Source organism: Oryzias latipes, chromosome 15 (genome assembly GCF_002234675.1).
Source record: "Oryzias latipes chromosome 15, ASM223467v1".
Taxonomy (NCBI): domain Eukaryota; kingdom Metazoa; phylum Chordata; class Actinopteri; order Beloniformes; family Adrianichthyidae; genus Oryzias; species Oryzias latipes.
In genome coordinates this window covers 30,324,046-30,351,045 of record NC_019873.2, presented here as the reverse complement: position 1 = coordinate 30,351,045, position 27,000 = coordinate 30,324,046, and the positions used below count along the sequence as shown (strand labels likewise).

At 44.5% G+C, this 27,000-nt stretch overlaps 2 protein-coding genes across 6 annotated transcripts; one reads left to right on the top strand and one right to left on the bottom strand.

Moving 5' to 3' along the window:
• LOC101159528 (poly(rC)-binding protein 3) lies at window positions 1-17,418 on the bottom strand. Of its 2 annotated transcripts, none has more exons than XM_004077523.4 (13): window positions 15,083-17,418; window positions 7,240-7,350; window positions 7,054-7,077; window positions 6,927-6,959; window positions 6,738-6,854; window positions 6,512-6,643; window positions 6,012-6,140; window positions 4,223-4,312; window positions 3,717-3,758; window positions 3,290-3,365; window positions 2,426-2,478; window positions 1,312-1,481; window positions 1-1,105 (listed from the first exon to the last, which is right to left on the bottom strand). In XM_004077523.4, the coding sequence occupies exons 2-13, from the start codon at window positions 7,315-7,317 to the stop codon at window positions 745-747; spliced, it is 1,305 nt and encodes a 434-aa protein (XP_004077571.1). In that variant the 5' UTR covers window positions 7,318-7,350; window positions 15,083-17,418; the 3' UTR covers window positions 1-744. The 2 variants fall into 2 exon arrangements, with proteins under 2 accessions (XP_004077571.1, XP_023819388.1); XM_023963620.1 differs by having other exon boundaries at window positions 1-298; window positions 15,083-17,416.
• A 1,206-nt stretch (window positions 17,419-18,624) lies between these two features.
• Window positions 18,625-26,631, top strand: mocos (molybdenum cofactor sulfurase). 4 transcript variants are annotated; one of them, XM_020709819.2, is made up of 17 exons: window positions 18,626-18,937; window positions 19,050-19,139; window positions 19,204-19,270; window positions 19,347-19,991; window positions 20,071-20,147; window positions 20,248-20,447; window positions 20,538-20,654; window positions 20,728-21,072; window positions 21,148-21,310; window positions 21,413-21,500; window positions 21,827-21,951; window positions 24,585-24,611; window positions 24,708-24,767; window positions 25,434-25,530; window positions 25,630-25,771; window positions 25,873-25,977; window positions 26,068-26,631. In XM_020709819.2, the coding sequence occupies exons 1-17, from the start codon at window positions 18,826-18,828 to the stop codon at window positions 26,170-26,172; spliced, it is 2,565 nt and encodes an 854-aa protein (XP_020565478.1). In that variant the 5' UTR covers window positions 18,626-18,825; the 3' UTR covers window positions 26,173-26,631. The 4 variants fall into 4 exon arrangements, with proteins under 4 accessions (XP_011483101.1, XP_020565478.1, XP_020565480.1 ...); XM_011484799.3 differs by having other exon boundaries at window positions 18,625-18,937; window positions 24,585-24,767; XM_020709821.2 differs by having other exon boundaries at window positions 19,011-19,139; window positions 24,585-24,767.
• Window positions 26,632-27,000: the final 369 nt, after the last annotated feature.

The window sequence follows — 27,000 nt, the reverse complement described above, 5'->3', positions numbered from 1 at the left end:
TCTGTAGCCATAAAAAGATGAATTTATTTCAATTTAATTTACAAATATTACAGATTTAATCTGTCCAGTGATGGACGCACATCAAAAAACACATTCATGAAATGTCCCTCAAAGTCTCTCATCAGTGCTCAGTCCAAGCCCTCCACTTGTTCATGTTGGAAAACAAACAAGACACCAGTAAATGAGTCGGGCCGGTCCGGTTCTACAGGATTACTGGAAGAGGGAAATCCACTCCAATCCATTGTGGCTTTAAGATAATCCCAGCACAGCTACTATCGAACCCCCAAGCCTGTAAACACTGATGAGAGCCAACAGTGGAAGAAAGAGGAACGCATGAAAAGAAAAAACACTTCTAACACAAACATCTTTAGTCTGCTGCAACAACTCAGCAGGACTTAGAAGGATCAATGATGGCCTTTTCTAAGGAAACTACTTCCACACATTAAAAAAAGAAGGAAAATGAAAAAGATGTTTTCTAAATTACCTTTTTGTGTAAAGCTCTGGATTTCAAATATCTTTTTCCCTGGATTCAAATAAAGCCTGAGTTCCCCTCAATAACCGATTGTCCTCAAAAATACTGAGGTAATGTGCATCTCTCCTCTGTCTCCTTCCATTGAAAACGTTTTCCTGACATAGTTTATAAAACAAATGCTACACAGAAACACTCCAACCTGTCTGTGGGTTTCATCTTGTCTGACATCTGTTCATTTGAGTCAGCTACAGAAACCCCGCCTAAAACTGGAATCAGTAGGGAGCAAACTTCTGCCGGTCAGACTTTTTCCCGCCAGGCGTCTGCATTTTTGCCGTGTACTGGGATAAACCCTGCGCTAGGCTGGAAGCGGCTGCCGGATGGACCGCCAGGATGGGGAGCGTTTTCATGCCAAGCAGGCTGGAAATGGGGACAGCGTAATGTGGGTTTTGGATTGCTGATAAGGTGGAGGGGGAGTGGACGTTAATGGTGGTGGGGGCCGGGGCGGGGGCTGCCAGGACAGCCATTGAAGAAGCAGCAGAAGAGCCTGTGGAAGCAGACTGGGAGAAGCTCATGTTCAGGTCAACGGGGGTCGAGGAAGCAGCGGCCTGCATGGTGTATCTAGCCATCTCTAAGCTGCACGTCATGGCGTTGAGATGACGGCGAAGGGTTATGACACGATCGGGTGACACCGAAGAGAAGGGAGGTGAGGAGAAAACATAAGAATGAAGAAAGGAATGTGTTAAAAAGCAGACGATGAGCAGTGAGTGTCAACAAATTCATGAACATTAATCTGCCCTCATGCTGCACTCGTGTGCACGGCGGCCTCCAGAGCGGCTCACCTGGCGTTGATGAGGTACTGGGCGATGCTGATACTGGCCGGCGAACCCGTGATGGTGACTTGGCGGACAGCTGAGCCATCAGTGGCGCTGGCAATTTTGATGTGAGCCCCAGAGACCTGTCGGATCTCATTGATCTTGCTGCCTTGCCTTCCAATTATGCAGCCAATAAGCTAAGAAGGAGGGAATTGAACACATGTAACTAACAGAACCGCTCATTTTTTCAGGCTCTTCAGGAAGGACAAAAGAAAATGGGAATGACGGCAAAGCTGGAAGTCGAGGCACAACTTTCTGTGTCATAGTAAACACATGCATGCAGCAATATTCTGTCTGATCAGATGAAAACTGCATCTCACTTACTGGAAAAATGAGTAAATGGTCATTTTTTATACATATTGAGAAAGTTTCCTTTGAAAAAGATCAGCTTCCTGTCTTTAGAAACAAATAAAACAGGACGCATTTCTCCATAATTAACCGCCATTAACGTGTCAAATCCGTCTTTATTCAGGACCTCTCACCAAATCCTCTGAACATGAACCTGAAGTGTTTGTCTCTTGGACACCATGATGGATTCTCCAGTGGTTGCTTGGTAACACCAGGCAGTACACACAGCCAATCCACCCCCGCCCCCCACCCCACCTAAAAACTAACACACCTTCTTGTTTTTTTGATGATCATATAACTCACTTTTCCTACTTTAAGCCTCAGGTTGGCTGTGGCTCCATCCTCAGGTTTTAATGAGAAAATCCATAAACAGATTCCAAAAATGTTATTATCTTTACAGAGACGCGTGATGGAGTGATGCCACTCTGTCCAGTCAGCGGAGATGACAGCCGGAAAATCCACAAGCAGTTTTCCATCTGTGTGTGTGAGTCAGGGTGTGTATTTGTGTGTGTTCTCTTCATCCACAGAGCAGCAGACTCTGAGAAAGGCGGTTCCTTCTCTTAATTTCTCCTGTAATCGGTTCCAGCAGAGGAAATGAATACATGACTTTCTGGGGCTTAAAAGGTGCGTTTCCCACAATGCCTCATTACTGCAGTCCTCCTGAAAGTTTTAATGAAGTCTGCAGCGTGAGAAGTCGCGCTTAGTGGCTGAGCACAAACAATGCTGTACTTACATCATTAGGAATTGCCAGCTCTTGTGTACTGGTGGAGGCAGAGGAATCCAAGCCTGCAAAGTAGGACAAGAACGCTGCTTACACTTTGACATGACAAACTGTTCCACATTGACAAGCTTTGTGCTGCTACGATGCCAGAACCAAAGCATGAATTTCATATAAACATTTACACGGAACAAAGTATTTATGGCACACATCTGTAGGCTACAACACAAATCCTGTCTGAAAAGGCAAAATGCTGCAACGTTTTGCGTTGAGTTAGTTGTGGCAGATATGAGTATGTGGGATGGTTGAGGTCAGGGATGGTCGATGTTAGAATTGGAGAAGAACTGTTGTAAAGGTGGAGGATGGGGTCAAGACATAAGGGCTTGAGAGGCTAAATGATAATAGAGCTGAAATTTGGAAGGAAACAAGAAACGAGGAAATATTTCTGTCATTTTTCCCAATGATCTCAGGTGACGCTGCACTGTTTGTTTTGTGCTTATTTGAATTATTTTCAGTCTTCATGGTGCTTTGGCTTATAAATATTTCAGTGGCAAACTCTCAAGGCTGTTCATAACAAAATAGTTTGGTGGCTTCTCAACCTTTAAAGCGTGTTATCATTTCACTTTTCTCTTCATGTGCAAATAAATGCAAATACGGGTCAAAAGCGTGACAGCTCATTTGTTCTGAGCACATCTCTGCCAAGCCACTGCATCACGCCACTACAACAAGAACAACAAAACCTGTGAGTCTGTCTCATTCGCAGAAATGAAGACATCCTTGATCCTGGCTGAAGTGACAGCAGTGTATTGATGATGTGAGTCGAAGAGGAGTGAAGACAGAGGGGTAGATGGACCTCCCCGGGGAGCCGTGGGTACGTACCAGGGAAGGTAGGGTTGCTCTGCCCAAGGGAAGGGAGGGGGATATGCTGCATAGCCAACTGGTGAAGCTTGGTCAACTGCAGGGTAGGAAGGAAGTTAGAGCTAACCAATCAAACTGGATTATTTCAGAGGAGCTGAAACTGGAATATAATCTGAAGTTGACAAACATCACAGACGGTGTCAGCAAAGGAGATTCATGTCCCTCCCAAAACATGCTTCATTACAAGTACAGTTATTAAAACGGCCACACGTCTACAGCCAAGAAACACTCAGAGATTTCCATTTCAATCCAAATATGTCGCTAGTCTTGGGTTAGTGTTAGTCAAGTCAAAAGTTCACAACTACTGAAGATTCGTCTTTGCAGAGTAGGACAGATGGGGTGTTTTGGAGGGGGTGGGCAGAAGAATGGATGTGATGCTTCTACTTACATCTTGATGTGCAAAAGCATACTGCCCTGGAATTGCAAAAGCCTGCAGAAGACAGGAGATGAGATGTGGGCGGTGCTGACATGTTATAACGTGTCATTTAAAATACATTTTCACAGCAAATGAAAAGTAAACTCAGAACAGCAAAAATCAATTCCCTTCTACTTTCCCCCAGCTCTAATGTGTATGGATCTAGTGGAATTTCATCTAAATGTCATCTGCTGCTTTCTGCCCTCTTTGACTGTGGCTGAAAATCCAATAACATAAACAGATGTCTGATAGGTCAGAGCAAAGCGGGCAAAAATCAGGGCAGCAGCTTACCAGACGCTGAAACCACCAACTTTCTCTCTGAGCGCAACTATTCATCTGAACCTCATTTATTCACCTCAGTGAATAAATGAGGTTGCTATAACATCATCACCAACTGCTCCTGTTTCCCTACTTCTGTACGCTGATGTGTGGTTGCTGGGATGCTAAAGGCCAGTGGGCCCACAGGTTTAAACACTCACGTGTGCAGAGTGCTGCGGGGCCAAAACCGCATGGGCTCCAGCTGGAAGGATCTTGGGCCGGTAGGGAATAGTTGCTCCTTTTGGTGGAGACTACAGACATGAAATGATGCAAACATGTTTGCATTGGTCCATTTTGTGATGGTCTTATAGTTGTCTTTGTTTATCCTCTCAGGAAAGAATACTAAGATAAAAAAACAAATACTGCTGATTGGGGTTTTTTTTGTTTTTATTGTAAATAGAGCATTGAAATGCTTGGTCGTCCTTCTGGGGCTACAATAAAACCTAATATGCCTGTTTTAAGACAATAAAAAGCTATTTGCATATTGGAAAAGCCATTTAAAAACTGCAGCTAAAACTTCAAACAAAGATCAAGATTATTTTATCTTTTGAACCTATTGTTATGAAAAAAATTGTCACACCATTTAACTCATTCATTCTGTGATTTCTTTTAACCTTCAATATAACCAAAACATTTAGAATACTTTCATTTTAGGGTGATAGGTGATTACATTTGAGATTTGGTGTCAAAATTGTAAAATTGTGAGAAAAATCTTGATAACTTTGAGGACCAGAAAAAGTGAAGATCCAAAGTTTCCCTTTTAAAAAATTGAAATATTGGATAATTGAGGACATTTGAATTTCTACAATGTATCCATACTGAAGCAATCTACAGAGAATATAGATATGAACGTAAATTAAACCTGAGTCTACGCATTACAAAACTATCAGTAATCAATAATCGATCATGAAGGATGAAGAAGAGTAATCAGTGCAGAAAAATGTTGACTTTGATCTACAGATAAAGGAATAAAGAAAGCTGCAGAGCATCAGGAACGGGTCCAGACACTGAGGAAACCTCTCAGCTCAAATGATTAAAACAGCAAAGATCAGGATCCATCAGAAGATCTGGATCACAGCAGCCAATAGAAATCCAGGATCTGTCATGTCACTTAGTTGAGTCAGCGGCCTCGGCAATTTAAAGTGATGCAGTAAACAGAATTAGAGCTGCAAACACTTATAGAAATCCAGTATTTTCCATTGAAGGCATGTCGTCCCAACATAACAGACAGACAGAAAGAAAAATGCGATGAAGATCATTCTTATCCTGAACAAATGATCTGTGGTCAAACATGCAGGATTTGAACTTCCGTAGCAGAAAAAGAGAGTAGATTTCTTTAATTTTGGGTGGAAAATCGACACCCCCCAGTGTGTATTGTAACGATGAACTCTATTAATTGGAATCTGCTAGAAGTAAAAGTACTATAATCCTGGACCCCATGCCACATATTTCTACCTTTACCGGTATGAATGCTTTTTTGTGACCAAACTTTTACCAAGATAATTCTGCATTCCTCATGTTTAGAACTGCAATAACTGCAATAACAGAAGTGTTTTTAAGGAGGGTGGAAGAAGGTCACAGGTACGTTGATGTCTCGTTTTGCTATTTCAGATGTTGCTACAAGTCTTTCCTGGCTGTGTCTTTGCATATAAAGTTAGAAATGATTGATGATTTCAGTCAGATTATGACAAGGATGCAAAGTAAACATCCCTGTACAGTTATAACATTTTGATTCTTTCTTCATCACACATCCACAGTTCTTTATTCGGGTATTGAAACGTACATCTTTTAAAGAAACACAGTAATCGGCTGCATTGGCCTTTAAAATACCCCGAGGTAAAGAAACGGAGCCACTAAACATGTCTCACCAAGACCTAAATAAATGTGGCATGCTTGACTCCTAAACGGAGATTTGAAGGTGAAGATCAGCGGCTGCATGATGGCGCTCACCTCCAGCATCACAGAGCAGATGTGTCTCACACACTGAGTGATGGCCTGCGGAGTGCCAGAGATGGTGACGGCCCTCTCCGTGGAGTCTGGCAGCATGTCTCCGGCCACCTGAACCTGGGCGCCTGTGGTCTTTACGTCAGCAGACAAGAGAGGAGACAAAGGCTCGTTACTGCAGAGCCCAGCGCACAATCAGCCACATTGAAATGTTGTTTCAAGCATTCACGCAAATTAGGCTGAAACGTGTTGGCGTGCAGTGAGCAGCTGCCAAACAAACGGCAATGTGTGCCCTGATATTTGCAGAGGCCCCATAAATATTCCCCGTTCAGAGTAAAGATTCAAACCCGTCATGTTTACTGGAATATTTGGAAACAGAAAAAGACAGGAATGTGTGACATCTGAAGGTGTTGGTGGGTGGTGTTGTGTCTGTTTGGATGCATCACAAGAAACAATAAAAAAACAATTATGTCCTGCATTAACATCAAAACGAAAAAGATGAGCACCTCTCTGATCTCTTTGATCTTTGAGCCTCCTTTCCCGATCAGTGACCCACATTGACTCCCCGGGAAAACCAGACGGAGAGTCACAGGTGGCTTGCTTGTCACGTTGCTGTTTGTCATTGCTGCTGTTATATCCTGAGAGAAAGTTCAGAAATACTTCTTTCTGAGGCGACTGATGTGACGCACATGGAACAAAGTTGGCATGGATTTGGCGCATTTCTTGGCCTACCTCCTCAAACTTCTGTGCAATCATGGAGAAGGCTCTGAAAATTCCCTCTGTGGGGCCAGTGATGGTCACGATTCTCTCTGGAGACGATCCCTCGGATATGTTGATGCGGGCGCCGCTCTGCAAACCAAGCTTCAGAGTTATGCTGCTGCCCACTCGACCCCATCCTGATTAAGTCAAAATGATGCAAACCTCTTCTCTCATTTTCTTCACTGTTTCTCCTTTCTGGAATCATACAGAAGAAAATCTGCTTTATTAGTTCCATAATGGCATTGAGACAGAAACTTCAGATCTGCAGAGATGAGTGTGGATTTTATACCTTTCCAATTATGCTTCCAACTTCCTGGGAAAGAAAAGATATCAGCATTTGAGCAAAACAAACCACAGCCCTTCCCATTTAGAGCCAAATGTGATCATTTGGAGCAGAATTACATGCTATTATAAGACAGGTTAGTTCTGGGGGAAAAACTGTGACTCATCTTGACGATTTGCATCGGGTAATTACCTTTCCGTGCATGAGCAGCCTCAGAGTCAGGGTAACATTCAGACTCCCATCTGAAGCCATTTCTTCCTTGTCAGACATCCTCTGTGTTATGAGATGTTTAAAGTAAACACTCTGCAATAAGAAAGACATTGTGTGTGAGTCACAGGTGGTTATGTGCCGCGGGATGTTCTGGAAATGATGTGTAAAATTGAGGAGGTAATCAGTCACATCGAAAAACATGTTTCTGCCGTGCATGTTGTCCATATTTATTGTTTTCTTTCTTTCCTCGGCTCTACCTCTGTGTTTGGAGGCAAAAATGCAACTACAATCTGATTAGACCTCAGTTAAGACTGGACTTTAGGATTATAGTAGGGTTATGCGGGGTTAATGTAGAGCTATGGTAGAGGTCTGGTAGAGGTCTGGTAGAGTTATGACAGAGTTATGGTAGAGGTCTGGTAGAGTTATGACAGAGTTATGGTAGAGGTCTGGTAGAGTTATGACAGAGTTATGGTAGAGGTCTGGTAGAGTTATGGTAGAGTTATGGTAGAGTTATGATAGAGTTATGGTAGAGTTATGATAGAGTTATGGTAGAGGTCTGGTGGAGTTATGGTAGAGGTCTGATAGAGGTCTGGTAGAGGTCTGGCAGAGTTATGGTAGAGTTATGATAGAGTTATGGAAGAGTTATGATAGATTTACAGTATAGTTATGATAGAGTTACGGCAGAGTTATGGTAGATTTATGATAGCGTTACAGTAGAGTTATATCAGAGTTATGATAGAATTATGGTAGAGGTCTGGTAGAGTTATGACAAAGTTATGGTAGAGGTCTGGTAGAGTTATGACAGAGTTATGGTAGAGGTCTGGTAGAGTTATGGTAGAGTTATGGTAGAGTTATGATAGAGTTATGGTAGAGTTATGATAGAGTTGTGGTAGAGGTCTGGTGGAGTTATGGTAGAGGTCTGATAGAGGTCTGGTAGAGGTCTGGCAGAGTTATGGTAGAGTTATGATAGAGTTATGGAAGAGTTATGATAGATTTACAGTATAGTTATGATAGAGTTACGGCAGAGTTATGGTAGAGTTATGGCAGAGTTATGGTAGAGGTCTGGTAGAGTTATGATAGAGTTATGGTAGAGTTATGATAGAGTTACAGTAGAGTTATGATAGAGTTATGGCAGAGTTATGGTAGAGTTATGGCAGAGTTATGATAGAGTTATGATAGAGGTCTGATAGAGGTCTGGTAGAGTTATGATAGAGTTATGGTAGAGGTCTGGTAGAGGTCTGGTAGAGTTATGATAGAGTTATGGTAGAGGTCTGGTAGAGGTCTGGTAGAGTTATGGTAGAGTTATGATAGCGTTACAGTAGAGTTATATTAGAGTTATGGCAGAGTTATGATAGAGTTATGGTAAAGGTCTGGTAGAGTTATGGTAGAGTTATGATAGAGTTATGGTAGAGTTAGGGTAGAGTTATGATAGAGTTATGGTAGAGTTATGATAGAGTTATGGTAGAGTTATGATAGAGTTATGGTAGAGTTAGGGTAGAGTTGTGATAGAGTTATGGTAGAGTTATGATAGAGTTATGGTAGAGCTATGGTAGAGGTCTGGTAGAGATACAGTAGAGTTATGGTAGAGGTCTGGTAGAGTTATGGTAGAGTTATGATAGAGTTATGATAGAGTTATGATAGAGTTATGGTAGAGTTAGGGTAGAGTTATGATAGAGTTATGGTAGAGCTATGGTAGAGGTCTGGTAGAGATACAGTAGAGTTATGGTAGAGTTATGGTTGAGGTATGTTAGAGGTCTGGTAGAGTTATGGTAGAGTTATGATAGAGTTATGATAGAGTTATGGTAGAGTTATGATAGAGTTACCGTAGAGTTATATAAGAGTTATGGTAGAGTTATGGCAGAAGTGGTAAGTAGGACACACCTACTAATTATGAGGCTGCAGGCAACACACGTGTTAATTTGGTTTCAGTGCTTTAAAAGCCCTCCTCCTCCCCGTTCGGACATGAACTCTTGTTGTTGCCATACATCAAGGCATCAGGAAGTGGAACAGGAGTTGGGAGGCAGGTAAGCCAGGCTTTAAGTTCTCCGAGCTGAAACAGGGAGTGGGAACTTCTGAGCAGACTTGTTCACAGTTCCCGGTACACAAGCAATCAGCCAGGCTTTGGTGCATCTGCGGCATGGCGGCAAAAGCCTGCAAGCGTGACGTGACTTTGTTCACCTAGATCCGCCCTCCCATCAGTGACTGGTACGTTAAGCCGGCCTTCCTCCGGCACGTACAATTAAGGCTCCTGCAAACTATTTATTTCCTATTTTTTTCAGAAAGTGTTTTGGTTGCACGCCCTTCTCATCTTCCCGCAAATAGGGGATTAAAGCTGCTGCTTTGCCTTTACCGTTTTCAATTGGGATTTCTGTCCGGGTTCCCACCCCCGCCACGACAGAACCGGTTGGAGAGATTGGCTCAGCTCACCCAGGAGACCTCTCGTTGCTGTGGCGTCTCTCCGGACTGTGGACGGCTCCCACCAGCTGATCGACAGTGGTTGGGCGGCTTACTCGTCGCCCCTGAACATTAATCAATTTTAATTGTGTGGGTTTTATTGTCAGTTTTATTCTTGTTTCAGGAGGTGGGAGCCCGAGGTGGTGGACTGCTGTGTCTGGTGGTGGGTCCCAGTGTGCTGTGTGGTTTCCCATCACGTGTGCAGTGCTTCACAAAAAGGTCCTTGCTTTGTTTTTACGTTGTTTTAACCCCCTCTGTAAGATCCTCCTCCAGAATATTTTTACCGACTTTGATCAAGGATTGTTGTTTTATTGAGGGGTTTCTTAACATTGTCTTTAACTAAAATCTAATAAATTATTTTTTAAAGCAAACCACAGCCTCTGCCTTGGTTTAGAGCAGGACCTACACCTGCCTTTCTGGCGTTGTTGACCCTTTTACTTGTCCTGCCACACAGAGTTGTATTATAGTTATGGTAGTTATGGTAGAGTTATGTAAGGGTTATAGTAGGGTTACCATAGAGTAAGGTAAGGTTATGTTAGGTTTTACTAAAGTCACGGTCGAGTTGTGGTAGTGGTGATGGTATGGTTACCGTAGCGTTATAGTAATCCTTATGATGTAGAAACTCATAATTAGTTTGACTGAACTGGGTCTTCATGGTAAAGAACAACCAGAACTTGCAGAAATGCCTTTTTGTACATTTCAGCTGTGAAATCTAATGACAGTAGAGATGAAATCTATCTGCTTGAACTGTTAAGATCATTAAATTAACTACAGCCGATGTAAAGGAGAGCTTTTTCCACTGCCAGTTGCCCTTTACGGAGTTTATCAGGGTTCTGCTGCTTCCTGAAGATGTACAGACCATTGCTGCTTTCGTTTTGATCACATGGCTGTGTGTGGGGAGATAAGCCTATCACTGGGTGCAATCTTCACATGGTGCCGCGTCTTTAGTCACAGCTGGATACCATTTGAGTGACTCTTTGGTATCAGAAGAAATACAAAGGAAGCCACTTGTGCTGCAAAGGACTGCAGATCAAATGATGTGTGTGTGACTCGCACAATGAGGTCTCTGTTGTGGCCGTGGATCCAATTTGTTGTATTAGCAGAATGTCTGTATGCAGTGCAGGAATATCTGCTTACAGAACCACGACGCAGAGACAGAGATGGATCCTTTGGAGGACCAAGGCGACTGTGTTCATTAGATTATCCTGCTTTTAAGGAGCGGTTCTTCCATTTACCTTTGGAGAAGGCCGAAGGAACAACCTGATCTAAGCTGGAAAAGTAATAATTAAATTAGACGGAGAAAGTAAACTGAAGTTCTACTAATTCATTTATAAAGATGATACATTTGTTGCCTCCATGTTTATATCAGGTGAAAACTTTGTTCTGCATCCATTCATCCTCCAGCATTTTTTCATGCTGGGTTCAGCCGTAGTCCTGGCTGTCCTTACAGGTGGTTACGGGTTGTCTTCAGGTGAAAAACAGTTCAACCTGTACGGGACTCGCAGGTGACCCACACAAGATATCAAGGCGGTAGACCGCTCAGCGAACAGGAGGTAACAGAAAACATGTTCATGTACATTGTCCTTCATTGGATTTTTCATTTTTTTACCAGGAGACCCCACACAGCTCAACCCCCCCACCGTTACATGTTGTGTTTCTTTATGGAAATGTAGTTTTACCGTCTAAAGCAGGGATGCCCAAATCCAGGCCTCAAGGGCTGATTTGCAACATTTTTTCCAACCAACCTCCCATTGAAGATCCTTATTGGCTAAACACACCTGATCCAGGTAGTCAGCAGCAGATGAGACAGGATTTCTGGAAAACCAGTGGGAGGCCGGCCCTCGAGGCCTGGATTTGGGCATCCCTGTTCTAAAGGTACCATGCGAAGGACAAACTGTTAATGCTGTGAATCACTGACCATTTGAATCTGGAATTGATCTGAACAAATTCCCAAAAGAAAATAAAGTACAGTTTTCTGCAGATGGTATACATCAAGACAAACATGATTTATAGATTTTAAAGCTTCCAGATTGTCTCCAAATGGAAGCAGCTGTTTTGACTTCTTGTTACATCTTCTCATTCCTGCAACTTTGAAAAATTAAAAGTTTTCACAATGTGCCAAAAATGGTCCGAATCACCTGAGAAGCTCCAAAACTGCTTTCCAGCCTTTCAGTCTGTCTGCCAAAGAAGGGTTTGATGGTCACAAGTGGTTCAGCCCAAAATGTCCCACAATTCTGGGTTTCATCCATGAAGAAGAAACAGAAACGGAATTAAATATTCACTGCAGGAACTTTTGGACTGAAGTATTAAAATTCAAAAGTATAGAGCGTAGAAGGAAAAGGAAATTTGTGTTTTACAATTTTTTGTCTGTTTTCCTTGCAAAGAAACGGTTCCCTTCCAAAGCTATGACCATTGTTTTATTTTAGGTGTGGGGGGGTGACTATTACCCTTTAGTTATTAACAATATTAGAACTAAAAAATGAGCATTAGCTACATCAGATCTTTAGAACCACATTTTGACCCAAATCAGTCTTTACTTCAACCTCGGTAGTTTTTATCTCCACTGTGGTAAATTAGTAGTAAATAAATAGACATCTAACGTGTCTATTGTACTTCCTTTTCTCAGCCAGTCTGTCTTTGTGCTAAACAATTTCATCAGCTTCTTACATGTCAATAAATGTTTCGGAGCGAAGCGTAAAACTGAACTGATCAAAGTTATTCCTTAAATCCATTATGTCTGACCAGTGGCGGTTTTTTGATATGGGCGATGTGGGCGGTCGCCCATGGCGGCACTTCATAGGGGGCGGCATTTGCCGTGCCTGGGGCGTTACACCTAATGTGCTACATACTATATTCAAAGAGGAAGCTTGGAGCTTTTAATTTGAAATTGCTTCAGCAGCCGACACTTAATGCTTTTTGTTTGACACATCAGACTCTTAAGAATGTCTTCCTCCTATTTGCTCTTCACACTTATGGTGCAAAAAAAAAAAAAAAAAAAAAAAAAAGAATACCACAGAGTGAAACAACGTAAAACAGGCACATGAAAAGGAATTAGGCAGAACAAACACCCGTGCTCAACCCAATTTCGAAAAAAGCAGGCAATGGAGATTATTTCCCACAATTCTTTGCTCCGACACAGCAGACCCGATGCGCACGTGACCACCGCCCTCTGCTGCAAGACGCTTGCGGCCACACCTCTTTGCGGTAGTCTTTGGAACATAAGTCAAAAAACTCGAGAGGCGGGCGCAACTCGCCGGTGGCTGGCTGAATCACACTAACAGGTGATTGGGAGTCTTTTTCTATCTGACAATCAACTCTGGGCCGCAGCTGCGCGCTGTCGTCATAGAGACGGAGCCGCGTGTGTCAGAGGGAAGGGGAGGGGGAGGGGGGATGAGATCAGACTATTTTTTTAGGATTGAGTTTTTTTGGAGGATTTCTGCTGTTGGTGTTGCACAAATTTAGGGAAATGCCAAATATTTTTGGAGTAATCCCACTGAAGAGTTTTATGATTTAGTCTTTAATGTTTTATAAGACCTAAACATATTAATCACAATAAGTTTTATTTTTTAGATCTAATCCCTCTGTTATGTTTCACAAAGACACACACAGGACGTCACACATTAAGAAATTATTGCTAAAAATGAAGCAGGAGTCCAGCTCTAAAAAAAAATTCTCTAAAAACTGATAGAGCAAAAAAAATGGAATTATTTGATATAATTTCTTATTAATATTTCCAGGCTTTCTTTGCTTTTTGTTCTGCAGCATGTTCATATTTGTATAATTTTGACAGAATATATTTATATGGAGAACAAAATATTACAATTTATTTAAGGTTTAACTTGTGTTCCTGTTTTTATTCATATTTATGTTCAAAAAGTTCAGTTTAAAAGGTTTAAAAGTTTAGCTTTAGTGTGTTCAGTAAACATTTATCTTCTTCGGCCCAAAACCTTAAGCGTGTTTTTAACTTAGGCCCCTGTGTGACTGAGTTTGACCCCCCTGTAATACGAGTCTAGAAAATTCATGCATTTTTTGTGTAAAATAGCTAAATAGAAGATAGGGAACACAGCAGGATGTTGTCAAATTTTGTATGTGGGGGTGGGGGTGGGGGGGCGCTGGTGGGGTTACTCGCCCAGGGAGTAAGTTAGTGTAGAACCGCCACTGTGTCTGACCTTTGCACAAATTAACCTTTGGTACTTACTCAACTTACTACAGGACTCTCTCCATCCTATTGCTGCAAAGAAAAGTGTTTGGATCAAACATCCCAGCAAATCCAAAGGTTGAACTGAAAAAGCTACAGCAGCTTCAAACTAAGCAGCTGAGAAGACTGGACTGAATTGTTCGGCTACATTTCAGTGCTGATAGTACACCAGCTTAATAACAAATGAGTGTTTCTATCTGCAAACAAAAGCCCCGCTGCAGCCTCCCCCACTCTGTGCATCATTATAAAGTTACAATGAATGCATGAAATAAGCAGCAGCATCTTTCTGTCTGTAATCCTATAGGCCCCGGATTTATTTAGTTAACGCTAAAACCCTTTTGACCTATTTCTGTCACCTCTAGCCAGTCAGCCTTCAAGACTTGTGAACAAAGGCGGGTTCTGAAGCGGCCTGACCAAGTTTGATGATAAAACCCATCATTTAGAGAAACTTGATGTTTCTGCCACAACAGCATCAGAAACGATGAACAATGTCTAAGTGGATTACTGGAGGGATTTCCTTCACAGCGTGTTCATGTGTAGATCTGGTGCAGACACAAAGAACATGCTGCGTGTGAGACCATGTAACGACACATTCAGAGCATCATTTAGGACATCACTGCATCCAGCAGAGCTCTACTTCATTAAATGTGTTTCTACCCAACAACATTCAAGCAGCTTTTGGTCTGTCATGACAAAAATCTCCTCCAAACAAGACCATTAGCGCCCTAAGCATCCAGACTGAAAACTATTTATAACTGTCTGTACGCCACAGCAAATCAGACGATGAACACGAGGCTGCGTGACGTTCCTCTGTCAACACGAAGGTTACAGTAGAAAAGATAAAGCTTGTATCACATTGAATGTGCTCATAAATTCAAAGCAAAACTATCAAAACCGGAGAGCATTTCATTTACAGCCCAAGACAGCAACCTGCAGAAAAACAAGCAACTCTGATTCTGCGATCTAATGGGAGTCATGGGTAACGCATTAAAACAAAGCCTCACATTGTTTAGCCTCTGCTAAAAATACACAACTGATGGCTGAGTTTCTCTTCAGCTTTGCCTCAACGATTTAGGACGGTTTTAGCGACAAAAACTGCTCTGTGAGCAATGAGGACATTTGCAGCGACCGCTCTCTTGTAGGCCTGAAAAGTCATAAGAGTAAAGCACAAACCTGATCTGCAAAGTCTTCGTCTTCTTTTTCGGCCTCATCAAAATGAGTGGCCCTCAGTTTGTAGTCTTTGTTCAGTGTTTGCTCCCTTTGTTTTCAGTTATCCCCGGAGTGGACAGATGGCTCCCTCTGCCCTCAGACCGGCTGGAGCGAAGGCAGGCTTTGCTGTTAGTCCCTCAGCTTAACCCGGGATAAGCCCCTACGCAGGGCAAGTGAACCCGCATCTCCTGCCTAAGTGTCCGTGTCTCAACCACCAAAGAGGCGTTCCTCTGCACAAAGATCCACGAGCAGAGGAGGTCTGCAGGGCAAGAAGGCTGCCGTCAACAATCTGTATTTGTCCTGAGAAAACCCCCCGTGAAAGCAGTCATCGGCACAGACTGCTGCTGATCCCAGGCTTGTTTGCCAGCTTATGACTCCATTACTGCAGGTCTTCTTCTCCACAGGACGAGGAGGAACTGTCTCTGCGTATGAAACCACAGCTTCATACAAGAAGACGAAATGAGGACAAAACCACATCAGGTATTTAGTGATGTTAAGTACAATGTCTTCATGGGGGGTTTCCTCCCCCCTCGTGGCCTCTGCCCTCCTACACAAAAGCCCCTCTGCCCTTGCAATGGGGGCATACTGGATACAATACGGCCCTTTCCTGCACAGAAAAATGTTTTCAGCCGAGCCTCAAAACTGCCAAGAAAACCAACCAGTGAAGCAGAAGCGGCAAATTGAATTAACATTCAGTGTGTGGACACAGTAATGGCCTCACAGTCATCCACATCCTCTCAGCAGAATCACAACCAGAGTTTCTATCAGTGAGCAGACCAAACATCTTTTCTAGTCCGGCTGAAGCTTCGCAGCTTTTCACTTTTGGAGCTCAACATGAGGTCAACATTTTTACCTGATAAAGGTCAGAAAGCGTTCAGTTAAATTAGAAAAATATACAAAAGTCTGAGCTTCCACTGAAAATACAGTCAGAGCGCCAACTGTGCTGTGAAGGCAGCGTGTGGCGGACGTTCCTGTCCTCTCTCAGACCTCGCCTGGTTTTTAAAATGTTGCGTTTGTTGTCTCATAAAACTGACACACTGAATTATTATTTATTTTCACAATAAATAAAACAACATCCTTGTACAGGAAACATTTCAATGTCCAACAGTTTTATAAAGCAGACGGAATTTCAGCACAAGTTTTGCAGCTGAAGTGATTTTATCTGTGGAAGGTTTTCATTCAGTCCCTTTGCAGGACGGCCTCCCTCCCAAAAGGCAGGAGGACGTTGCACTTCTCTCCTCAGCATGTTTCCCTGCAAATGTATGGTTGGTTGTCATATTTGTCACATTCATCTTCATGAAAAAGTCCTTTTTTCACCCCCATCTCCTACGTTCTGTTAAACAGGAAAGAATTTTAACAGCTTTTCCTCACATCCTAGCTTTACTGTGGATGCTTACTGCGATTTACTTGGAAACAAAGAAAAAACTGATTAGCCCCCTGATGCTAACATGTTTCTCTGACCCGTCTCCTGAGGAATCCCAGCCGTTCTTCTTTAGCAAATCTCTCAAGCTCCTGCAGAGATGATGGCCTTCTGCCATAGACCTAGGCTTCAGTTCACCCTCACCGTTTCAGTGGGATTCAGGCGTGCAGGCCAGCCGGAAACGTTCACTGTGGTCTTCTGAAGGTCGTTCTTCACCAGAAGCGCCGGATGTTTGAGTCGTCGTGTTGGAAGACAAAGTGATGACCCAGACCCAGTCTGGCTGCTGACTGCTGGAGGCTTTCCTTCAAAATCTTCACCTTCTTTCATTATTCTTTCCACCTTGAGGAGATTCCTAGTTCCAGACCCAGTGAAGCCTCCCCCCAGCATAATACTTCCACCACCATATTTCACTGTGGGGATGGTGTTCTTTGGGTTGTGTTCCTCTCCCTTCCAGATCGAGAGGTTGTCTTCTTTCAGACTACAATTCCTGACCTAGCTAAGTCCTTAATTAGTCTCTTGGCAGTTGTTCTGGGGTCTTTAGACACATTTTGTCGTCCCACCTCTGCCAGGCTTGTTCCCTGGTTCTTGACACTTGGAAATGCTGGGATACGTTTGTAAATCCTCCTGCTTTCAGCACCAATGATCTTTTTTCTCAAGTCTGAACTGATTTTTGTTTGTTTTTGATGCTTTCTTAAGTGACAGCTGAAACCTGTACTGAGCGCTTTTATGACTGTAAATAGAGAAATATGAAACAAAGGTAAAAGACATTATTGCACAACATTTGTTTGTCCTAAAGGTCAATTAAAAGGTCAATTCTTAATCATTTTGGTAGTTTTTCCTTTTTGTGAAATTATTTTGTTTTTACATGCAAAGGAAAGAAATGGAAGCATTCATAATAAAGCTGAGATTTTAGAAAAAGCTGTGTTCAAATTCCTTGCTCTGTTTAACAGGACTTGGGAGAGAAAACCTTGTCTTGTGATCATTTCACTGATCGCTGGCATCAATCCTCAGCTCTGATTATTTTGCTGTAAAGTCCTGAAATCTTCTGGAAGAGTTGGCCCCACCACACATGGGAGGACTGTCAGACCAGCCCTTCCTCCTGTCATTGTTGACAGAGCAGACTCAGCCTGATCCATCTTTTTCCAGCATGTTTACATCAGGCTGAACGCTGAAGGAGATGCTAACGTCTACCAGCTGAACAGGACAGAAACATTTACCATGGAGTCAGGAGGACGTCCTTCCTGGCGTCCGTCCGTCCGTCCCGGCCAAAGGTGGAATTCATGTCAGATGTGTTTCCCTGGTAAAAGCAGATTTCAAGGTGGATTGTTGGCCATTAAAACAGACTCACCATATTCTTGGGGAATTATTGTGGTTTATGAAGGAGCAGACATAGATTCACTCATTCTACAGACTCAGAATCACATCAGAAATAACAATTTGTGTATTTTTTGAACAGGATGATAAAATGCAGATTTTTGAGAAAAGTTCGGGATTTTTCATGCGCTTTATGGTACAAAAATATGATATTCCTTTTGTTTCATTGTGTTTCTGTAAGGAACAGTGATGGTGATGATGATGATGATGATGGTGGTGGTAAAAAGATGCTGATGTTGGAGCTACCAGGGACAACTAGAGAGGAGATTCATGGAGGTGTGAAGGGTGGAGGCGGATGGTTCTCTGAGGAGAGCAGCTGGAAGTCAGAAATGTCCAGCTGATAGTGAAGATGTGACCTTCAGAGCTCAGCCTCAGTAACAGAGCTGACAGTGCTGATCATGTTTCAGCACTTTTATACCGAATTACATAAGTCATACAATTATATACCGAATTTGATCATTAGTCTTTATTTTGGCTCATTTGAATTCGATTGTCCCAAAGTTAGTTTCAAATAACCATCAGCAAAGTGGATTAAAGTATGCAGAACCTGCAGGTTCCATCCAGGTTGGTATTCTAATCTCAAGGATTTTGACAAAAACTGTGGAAAAATCCACTCGCAGTCTTCGTGAATTTTTACAACTTTATTGTAAAATATTTGATTGATGGAAATAAGAACACGTGGTTTCTGAGTATGACCACGTGACGGTCAGAGACGGGTCACGTGACTTTGACCCGCAACAACACCGTTTCCACTCGAGCTCGTGTTGGGGGCTTCCCGTCCACGGGGACACAAGGGGAGGTGGCGGCTCCTCCCGTGATTCCCCGCCCTCCAAACCGGGAGCACAGACGGACCAGGAAGTCCGTTCTCTGAGTTCTGGACCTTGGACCCGCAGCGTGTGCGGGAGGAGACGGCATGGACTTCCACAGACTGAACACCTTCGGGGTTTTCCAGCGACTCTGGCCTCATTACGGCTACGAGCGGGACTTTGGAGAGCTGCGGGAGCGGGAGTTTCCGAGGATGACGGGTAATGGCTCACGCACCGCGGTCAGCATCTGCGCAGACGCAGCAGTTCCAGCTAACGCGCAGCATCTGCGCAGACGCAGCCTCTGCAGTCGCTGACCTGCTGTTGTAAACAGGAGTGACGTACCTGGACCACGCAGCAGCCACTCTGCACCCAGACTCTCTGCTCAGGGGTTACTTCCAGGACATCTCCTCTAACGTTTATGGTAAGACTGGACAGTTTTCCATTTTTTTGTTCCACTGTGTGTAACTTGGTGGATTTTCCTGCAGGGAACCCCCACAGCCACAGCCCCAGCAGCAGGCTGACCCATGACACCGTGGAGCGGGTCAGATACAGGTAAGGTCCATGGCGTCCTCCGTAATGACCACTGAGTTTTGGAGGAAGTGAGTGAAATCGGAGCGTTTCCTTCTAGGATCCTGCAGCATTTTAACTCCAGCCCTGACGAGTACTCTGTGATTTTCACTTCTGGCTGCACTGCTGCTCTCAAGTTAGTGGCTGAGATTTTTCCCTGGAGCCCACAGACAGACCAGGAAACAGGAAGTGTCTTCTCATATCTGACGGACAACCATACCTCGGTTGTGGGCATGAGGGGACAGACCTCTGCCCTGGGGGTCGCTGCCCTGTCTGTCCTTCCAGAAGAAATGGAAAACAAAGAAAAAGAGGACTGCCCAGAGGAAGATGCTCTTTGCCAAACAGCACACCTGTTCTGTTACCCAGCACAGAGCAATTTTTCTGGAAGAAAGTACCCCCTGAGCTATGTGAGGGGCATCCAGACCAGACGTCTGTACCCGGCGAGCCACCGCAGAGGCCGCTGGTTTGTTCTGCTGGATGCAGCTTCCTATGTCAGCTGTTCCCCTTTGGACCTCCGGGACTGCCCTGCGGATTTCATCCCCATCTCCTTCTACAAGATGTTTGGCTTCCCCACCGGTCTGGGGGCTCTGCTGGTCCGAAACAGCACAGCAGGATCTCTGAGAAAGACCTACTTTGGAGGAGGCACAGCAGCCGCTTACCTCACCAGTGAAGATTATTACGTGGAGGCAGCAAACATTTCTGACAGGTAGAGCCTGGTAGAAATATTCTAAACACATGTCCACACCTTTATTCTGAAATCCTCTGCTTCTCCTTCCACATTAAAGGTTTGAAGATGGGACCATATCATTTTTGGACATCGTTGCTTTAAACCATGGCTTTGAGTCTCTCTACAGGATAGCAGGTGAAGGGAAGGAGCACCATGAGGATTTCAGTTGGAACTCTTTACTTAACGCACAGAATCTTTGCTTTGGTGTCGTTTGTAAATCATTATCTGCTTTCAGGAAACATGCACAACATCCAGCTGCACACGTTTGGCTTGGCACGGTACACATTCATACTGCTCTCCGGTCTTTGCCACGGCAACGGGAGGCGGGCGGCTCAGATATATGCAGATGGACACTTTGACAGTCCGGCCACTCAGGGATCGATCCTGAACTTCAACCTTCTGGACTCTAACGGGAGAATAATCGGATATTCCCAGGTGCCTCCAATGAACAAGCTTCTGCTGAGTCTGGTTCTGGTTCCGACTGTTGACATTTACGTTTGACAGCAAATCCTCTTTTACCCTCAGGTGGACCGGATGGCAAGTCTGTACAACATCCATGTGCGCACAGGCTGTTTCTGTAACACAGGGGCCTGTCAGGCCTTGATCGGCATCACAAACCAGCAGATGAAGAGAAACCTTCAGGTGGGAGACGGAGGAAAACTAAAGTGGCTGTTCAGGGTCTGCACAGACTTTAAAAAGCATGATGCTCTTTAAGGCGGGCCACGTCTGTGGAGACAGCATTGACCTGGTGGATGGCCAGCCCACTGGATCGGTTCGAGTGTCCTTTGGCTACATGTCGACATTTGAAGACTGTCAAAAGTTCCTGAGCTTTGTTGCTGAGTGCTTTGTGGAGAAGCCGGTCACTGTGGACCCAGACAGACTACAAGGTCTGCTACCTGTCAGTGCACCATCAGAGAGATCCAATGGTGTCTCGCCCATCCAAGCCTTCCAGGAAGAGTCATGTGAGGTTGTTCAGAGGGAAGAGCCAGTGGAACGGAGAGACGCCTACACTCTGACCAACATCTACATTTATCCTGTGAAGTCCTGTGGAGCATATGAGGTCTGAGCCCTCTCCTGTGAGCGCTGCTCTCGCTGCCGCTGCATGTTTGATGCAGCTTTGCTGTTTCCCATGCAGGTCCATAACTGGCCAGTGGGGCCGCTGGGTTTATTATATGACAGAGCCTGGATGGTGGTGAACAGAAACGGAGTTTGCCTAAATCAGAAGAGGGAGCCTCGCCTGTGCCTCATCAGCCCCCGAATCCACCTTCCCTCCAACAAACTGATGCTGCAGGCTTCAGGTCAGCAGGTCCATGACCACCTCTGAAAATAAACGCACCGTTTCACTCAGGTGTTGGTTTTTACCCATAAAAGTACTTTTTTTCCGAACCATGACCCTGTAGGGATGGAGACCATTTCAGTTCCTCTGGAAAAGGACATTCTGCTGCACACGGGCTCTGCTGTGAGTCAGAGTAAAGTCTGCGGCGACAGGTAAGCTGGTCGGACGCTGGACACGGCGGCACATATCCTCTGTTCCACATTTGTTTTTGTCAGATCACAGATCACTGCAGTGTTGCATGACACACCGTGGAGCCCACGTCTCTGCTCTCAGAAAAGTCCTCCGTTGTAGGAAAAACACAAACAAAAGGCAGGGGACGGTAATCCTTTAGAAAAACCCCACATGACGTGCTTCAATCTAACAAAAACGCTGTTAATCTGTAGATTCTGCGATGAAGACATTTCTCCAACTAGCGCTCAGCATCAACCCTTTGCAGATTTCCCCTGAGGCCTCCTGAAAGTAATCCTCTCTGCTCCAGGGTGGAGACTGTTGACTGCGGGGCCGAGGCTGCTTCCTGGCTGTCAGGCTTCCTCGGACAGCCATGCCGCCTGATAAGACAAAGTCCAGACTTCACCCGAGAAATGAAGAAGAGACCGTGTGACGGTATGAAGGGCGTCGGGTTCCCTCCAGATTCTCAATGGTTCCAAACATGAACGAAGACAATGTCACTGCAGAGAGACAGATGCCTTTGAAACTGTACATAAAAATGTTAAAATAGTTTCTATTTTTATAGACGGTAATCTAAACAACATCAGTCTTTGACTGTAACCATAAAATGTTCTGATGGTCTTAAAAGAAGAGTCATACTTTAAATTAAGATTTAGATTATGCAGTGACGCGCAGTCAGGGGAGGCAAAATATAGCTTAAAAAATACATGCATTAAATAAGATGAGTATACCGGTTATTATTAAAAATTACAAGCTAAGATTCTTTTCAGACATGTCTATTCTATGATAACTTGTTTCTGTGTGTGTTTTCAATGTTTCTTTGGTATGAATTTCCTGTTTAAATAAACAAAAAAGCGGCAGGTGAGGCACCGGCAGCCCATGCCTCACCTGGGCCCAGACTGTGCCGCACAGCCTGACTGGGCTGCAGGTGACGCATCCGCTTTATGTTTTGCTCTTTGTATCGTCCTAAAAGATAACTTTCTCGCCAACTGCCTGATTGGTGCCAGTTTGTAACTCATTTAGACTTTTTATCCACTAAAAATGCACATTAGAAAGACAGTAGATGGAGGGCACTGAGAGGGTTGGGGAGGGGGGCTCAGATATTATGGCGGGGGGGGGGGGGGGGGGTTGTAGTGTGTAGGGTTGTAGGGTTATGGGGGGTGGCTGTGGGTGCGTGGCGATCCCTGGGTTGCTTAGGTCGCGTGCCTGGGCTGGCTTGCGGAGACGGGGCGCCAGTCGGGTGGTGGCCGGCTCATGGGTTCCGGGGGCCCTGGCTTCGTCCCTGGCCTTTGTCTCGGTGTCCGGCACCCGGTGGCCCCCATGGCTGCCGCCTGGTACGGCTAAGCACTCCTGTCTTGTGGCCTGGGGGCCGGACACTGGGTTCGCTTGTGCCTCTGGGCATTGGGGGGGGCCCCTGTAGGGGGGCCCTCTCTGTGCCTGGCTGGTGGGGTGGGCGGTCCCCTCCTCCTCCCCTCCCGGGCTGCCTGGGTCCGGATGCTGGGGGGGCTTCTGGCCTGGGGGGCTCTCCTCCCCTCTCCTGGTCTGGCTGGTCTGGCTGGGTAGGATCTGACTCCCCTTATGAACACACGGTTCACGTCGGCAGCATGCATGTATCTCCACCCCCACGTGCACGTGCACACTGCTCCCTGTCTGCTTCATCCCTCCTCCTGACCTACAGTGTATTGATGGACAGATTTTTTTCGCTCATCTTAGTGTCAGATTTTCACCTTTGATGTAACATTCGTCTTTCCAGCAGATCTGGTATAATTGTTAATTATAAAATAATAACTTATTCAAATCAGTGCTTGTATCCCCCACCTTTTCACCTTTCTTCCCTTTACTCTCTTCCACCCTCCCCTCACATTCTTCCCCTCTCCCTCCCCACACACACTAAATGTAACAAATAAATAAAAAATAATACGACAAAAAGGGGTTTATACAAATCTACACTCTAATTCAGCTGGTTGAAGCGCTCCTGCTCAACATGAGTTTAGGACTAAACCCACAAGATCTAGGAGAGAAACTATATAACCTCTTTTGTGATAGTAAAACCTGTCCAACACAAAAAGCCTTCAGCTCTAATCTGTTTGCTCAGCTGTTGGACAGAACAAGTTTAAAAAAAAAAAAAAAAAAAAGACAGTAGATGAAGCCCGCAGTACACCTGCCTGAAGGCAGAGGGCGCTGGTGATCCCAGAGAATGTGACACCGCCACATTTTCTGGATGGAGAATTTGTGGAGAAACATCTCTGGCAGTGGTCTCCGTGGAGACGGAGACTTTCCAAACTGTAGAAAGAAAAGGAAAACATCTACAAACTATGGAGTGATATTTACGCCACCTCGTTACACACAAAACTTTCTTAGCTACAAATGAAAATATTTAATATTTGCTTTCAATTTTTTGTTTTTTTTTTGCGTAAAAATTCTTTTTTGTGTTTGCAACCATAATGTTTCTGCATGCGTTGTGTCCTCATGTCGCTTTTTCCCTATCTTTGATTTTGCTCTCATAAGTTTCAGTTACCCTAACCAGGTCACACGGTTCTTCTGTGTTGTTGCAGCTGATGATCTGGAGGAGAAATCTGTTGATTTACTCCTCTAACGGAGGGAAAAGGGCCTAGAATTGAAATGAACAGTTCCTCTCACCGTCCAAAAACATGCTTCATAGGTTCATTGGTTACTCTAAACTCTAAATTGTAGGTGTGAGTGTGCATGTGAGTGTGCACGGGTGTGTGATTGTGGCCCTGTGAAAGACTGGCGACCTGTCCATGACTTCCCCCGCCCTCACCCACGAGTGGCCAGGATAGGCTCCAGCAGCCCCGTGACCTCGGAAGGGACAAACGGGTTTGGACGATGGATGAATGACTCAGACTGTTTGATCTTTAACCTCTGTGACCTTTCCCAGCTAACGACCATCCAGAGTCTTTTGTTCTGAAAGAGCCGCTCCGTCATGCTGACGGATCTTCCTCCAAATGTTTCTCAGACATTAAATGTGGTCAAATCCAAACTGTTGCTGGTTCTTTAAAAACATGTTTGTAAGGCTTTTTTAACTTGGTTCTTTGCTATTCCAACAGGTTTGGTGCAGAATGCTTTGATGAAAGGTCGGTTTAAGGTCGTCTTGTCGGACAAAGTTCTTTTTTTCTGTGGATGGAGACGACTGCGTTGCATCAGTTCAGATATCTCTTTCTGTGCTTCAGACTCTGAAAACAGACTTACCTCATCTAAACTTTGGGATACAGACCAGCCTCAGTTGAAAGGTGTGCTCGGCAGGGAGGATCTTATAAATCTCAGTGTTGAACTGCATGATGGGAAATGTAGGATCCCGCTTTCTGTGAGCTCTAATTAACTACATTAAAGATCTGTCTGCATCTGCTCTAAAGATGTCCACCCTTCCTAAACCACTTCCATTCCAAACTATAAAGGTCCAGACTTTAAATCTGTGTGTGACTTGTGTTCCAGCCTTGTTACATTTCTTCTGTCCTTCATTTCCCACAATGCTCTGCATCCATCATTTGGTGTAATCCTTCCTTACTGGTGAAGGGCCGGGTCTTTCATCACTTGTAATCCAGGCTTTCTTTTAAATACATGTCTTCCCCCTGAGCGTGAGATCCTCCTGGTTCTGTGATCCGGGCCGGCTCTCTGGTGGGACGCCGCTCCCTGCAGAGCCTTCACAGGCCCTGGTGGGAAACCCTTTCATCTGTGAACAGCAGCATCGCTGTAGGAGGAGGTTCAGCCTCCGCGTGTGAACGCTTTCCATGTCTTTCAGGAAGTAACTGAAATTATTCTGTCCAACAGCAGTTCTCATATTTGTGTTTGGAGCTTTTGTGGCGTGATGACTCATGGCTTCAGTCTTCAGTCAGTCCGAGCTGCTCCATGTACAGATGTTGTCCTCACAGCCAACAAATGAAGTCTTTCCTTTCCAGCTGCCCCCTCCCCGTCCCTCTCTCTGGTGAATGAAGCCCAGTATCTCATGATCAACCTCGCCAGCGTGAAGCTCATTCAGAGTCTAATGAGCAGCAGGTCTGAACACATTTGCATCGCTCCAGGATGCATTTACATGATAGAGGCTGGTCTCTGCAGCTCAGTGGAACAACGTCTCCTCATTTCCTTCTGTCACAGGCAGGGCGGCGGCGAGGACCAGGAGCTCCTCGTCTCTCAGAAAGTCATCAGGCGCTTCCGAGCCAATTTAGTCATCACTGGAGGAGAAGCATTCGATGAGGATAATTGGTCACACTTGATCATTGGCAGCACCCGCTTCGTGGTGAGCTGACACTCTGACTTGAATGTGACATCTTCAAACGCATTCAAAGCCAGTCAAGTGGATCATTGCCAAAGCCTGTGCCCTGTGTGATAAACCGTAAGGTCGCGGGTCAGTGTGGAAGATGCCAGATGGTGGGAATAGACCAGGACACCGGAGCCAAATGTAAAGAGCCGCTCGTGTCCCTGTCTGCCCTCCGCGGCGGGAAGGTGGGTCAGAAACATTCGCCGCTCCTCAGTTATCTGTGTGTGACGCAGGAACAGAAAAACCAAAGATGATGGAGATGTTTCCACCTTTAGGTGACGTTTGGCGTGTATCTGACTCATGAGACTGCAGACGGCTCTGCAGCAGGACACGCTCTCTCTGTTGGTTCTGTTATCCAGCCGGAACCACACGGGCCTTGAAGGGTCACCTCTTTGTTTTTTCTCATCGCTGTTAATCCTCCCATCTTTTTAACGTTTTTAAAATGAAAAACATCAAAGATTTGGAATTCAGCTCTTAGATGGAATCACCTGAAATCTTAGCTACAAAGGAAATGTTATTTCAACAGCTGCCCATTTAACTCATCAACCTTCTTTACCAGCCAAAGACAGAAATGAATGTTCAACATATGCCGATGATCTACTGTTGAGAGGAGAAGAGCGCCGATCTGTTAGGAACGCAGCATCAGTGGAGGTACTTTTCTCTCTGTGTCCCCAGAGAATCACGGAAAGAACCGTTGCATCCTCTAAAGATGAAGTCGCCACATTGCCTTCCCTCTAACACCTTTACAACACCATGAACTGTAAAGGCAATGATTGTAATGATGCACTGAAAGCCATCAATAGGAAGAGAATGAAAATAAAAGGCACATCAACACTTCAGCTTTGGTTCATTTATTAATGCTGAAAAATAAAAACCAAAGTCCAGATGACCTTTTAACCTCTTTCTGGGATGAACCGTCGGGATGAGTGAGAGTCTTCAGGCAGAAATCTCACCAAGCCGTTTCTGAAGCCGGTTTATTGTCTTTAGAAAGTCTTTGAAAGCAAGAAGAGGTAAGAAGAAACATTCATCCAAATTAATGGAGTGTGAAACGTTCAAGTAAATAGCGTTCAGTTATGGAGCAATCTTTGCAGAAACCATGAAGCTCCAATCATGTTCAGGGAATTTGATTTCCTGGTGACATTGCTGAAGTACTCTGAAGAAAAATGTGTGAAAACATCTGCAACAGTAGAAAGTAGAAAATACTTTGT

Excerpts from the sequence above, each read along its gene's own strand:
- LOC101159528 (XM_004077523.4), bottom strand. The coding sequence starts at position 7,317 with ATGTCTGACAAGGAAGAAATGGCTTCAGATGGGAGTCTGAATGTTACC. Across the intron at positions 6,960-7,053 it reads TTGGAAGCATAATTGGAAAG|AAAGGAGAAACAGTGAAGAA; the intron begins GTATAAAATCCA and ends GTATGATTCCAG. Across the intron at positions 6,855-6,926 it reads TGAAGAAAATGAGAGAAGAG|AGCGGCGCCCGCATCAACAT; the intron begins GTTTGCATCATT and ends CTTGGTTTGCAG.
- mocos (XM_011484799.3), top strand. The coding sequence starts at position 18,826 with ATGGACTTCCACAGACTGAACACCTTCGGGGTTTTCCAGCGACTCTGG. Across the intron at positions 19,992-20,070 it reads GCAGCAAACATTTCTGACAG|GTTTGAAGATGGGACCATAT; the intron begins GTAGAGCCTGGT and ends TCCACATTAAAG. Across the intron at positions 25,531-25,629 it reads CAGAGTCTAATGAGCAGCAG|GCAGGGCGGCGGCGAGGACC; the intron begins GTCTGAACACAT and ends CTTCTGTCACAG.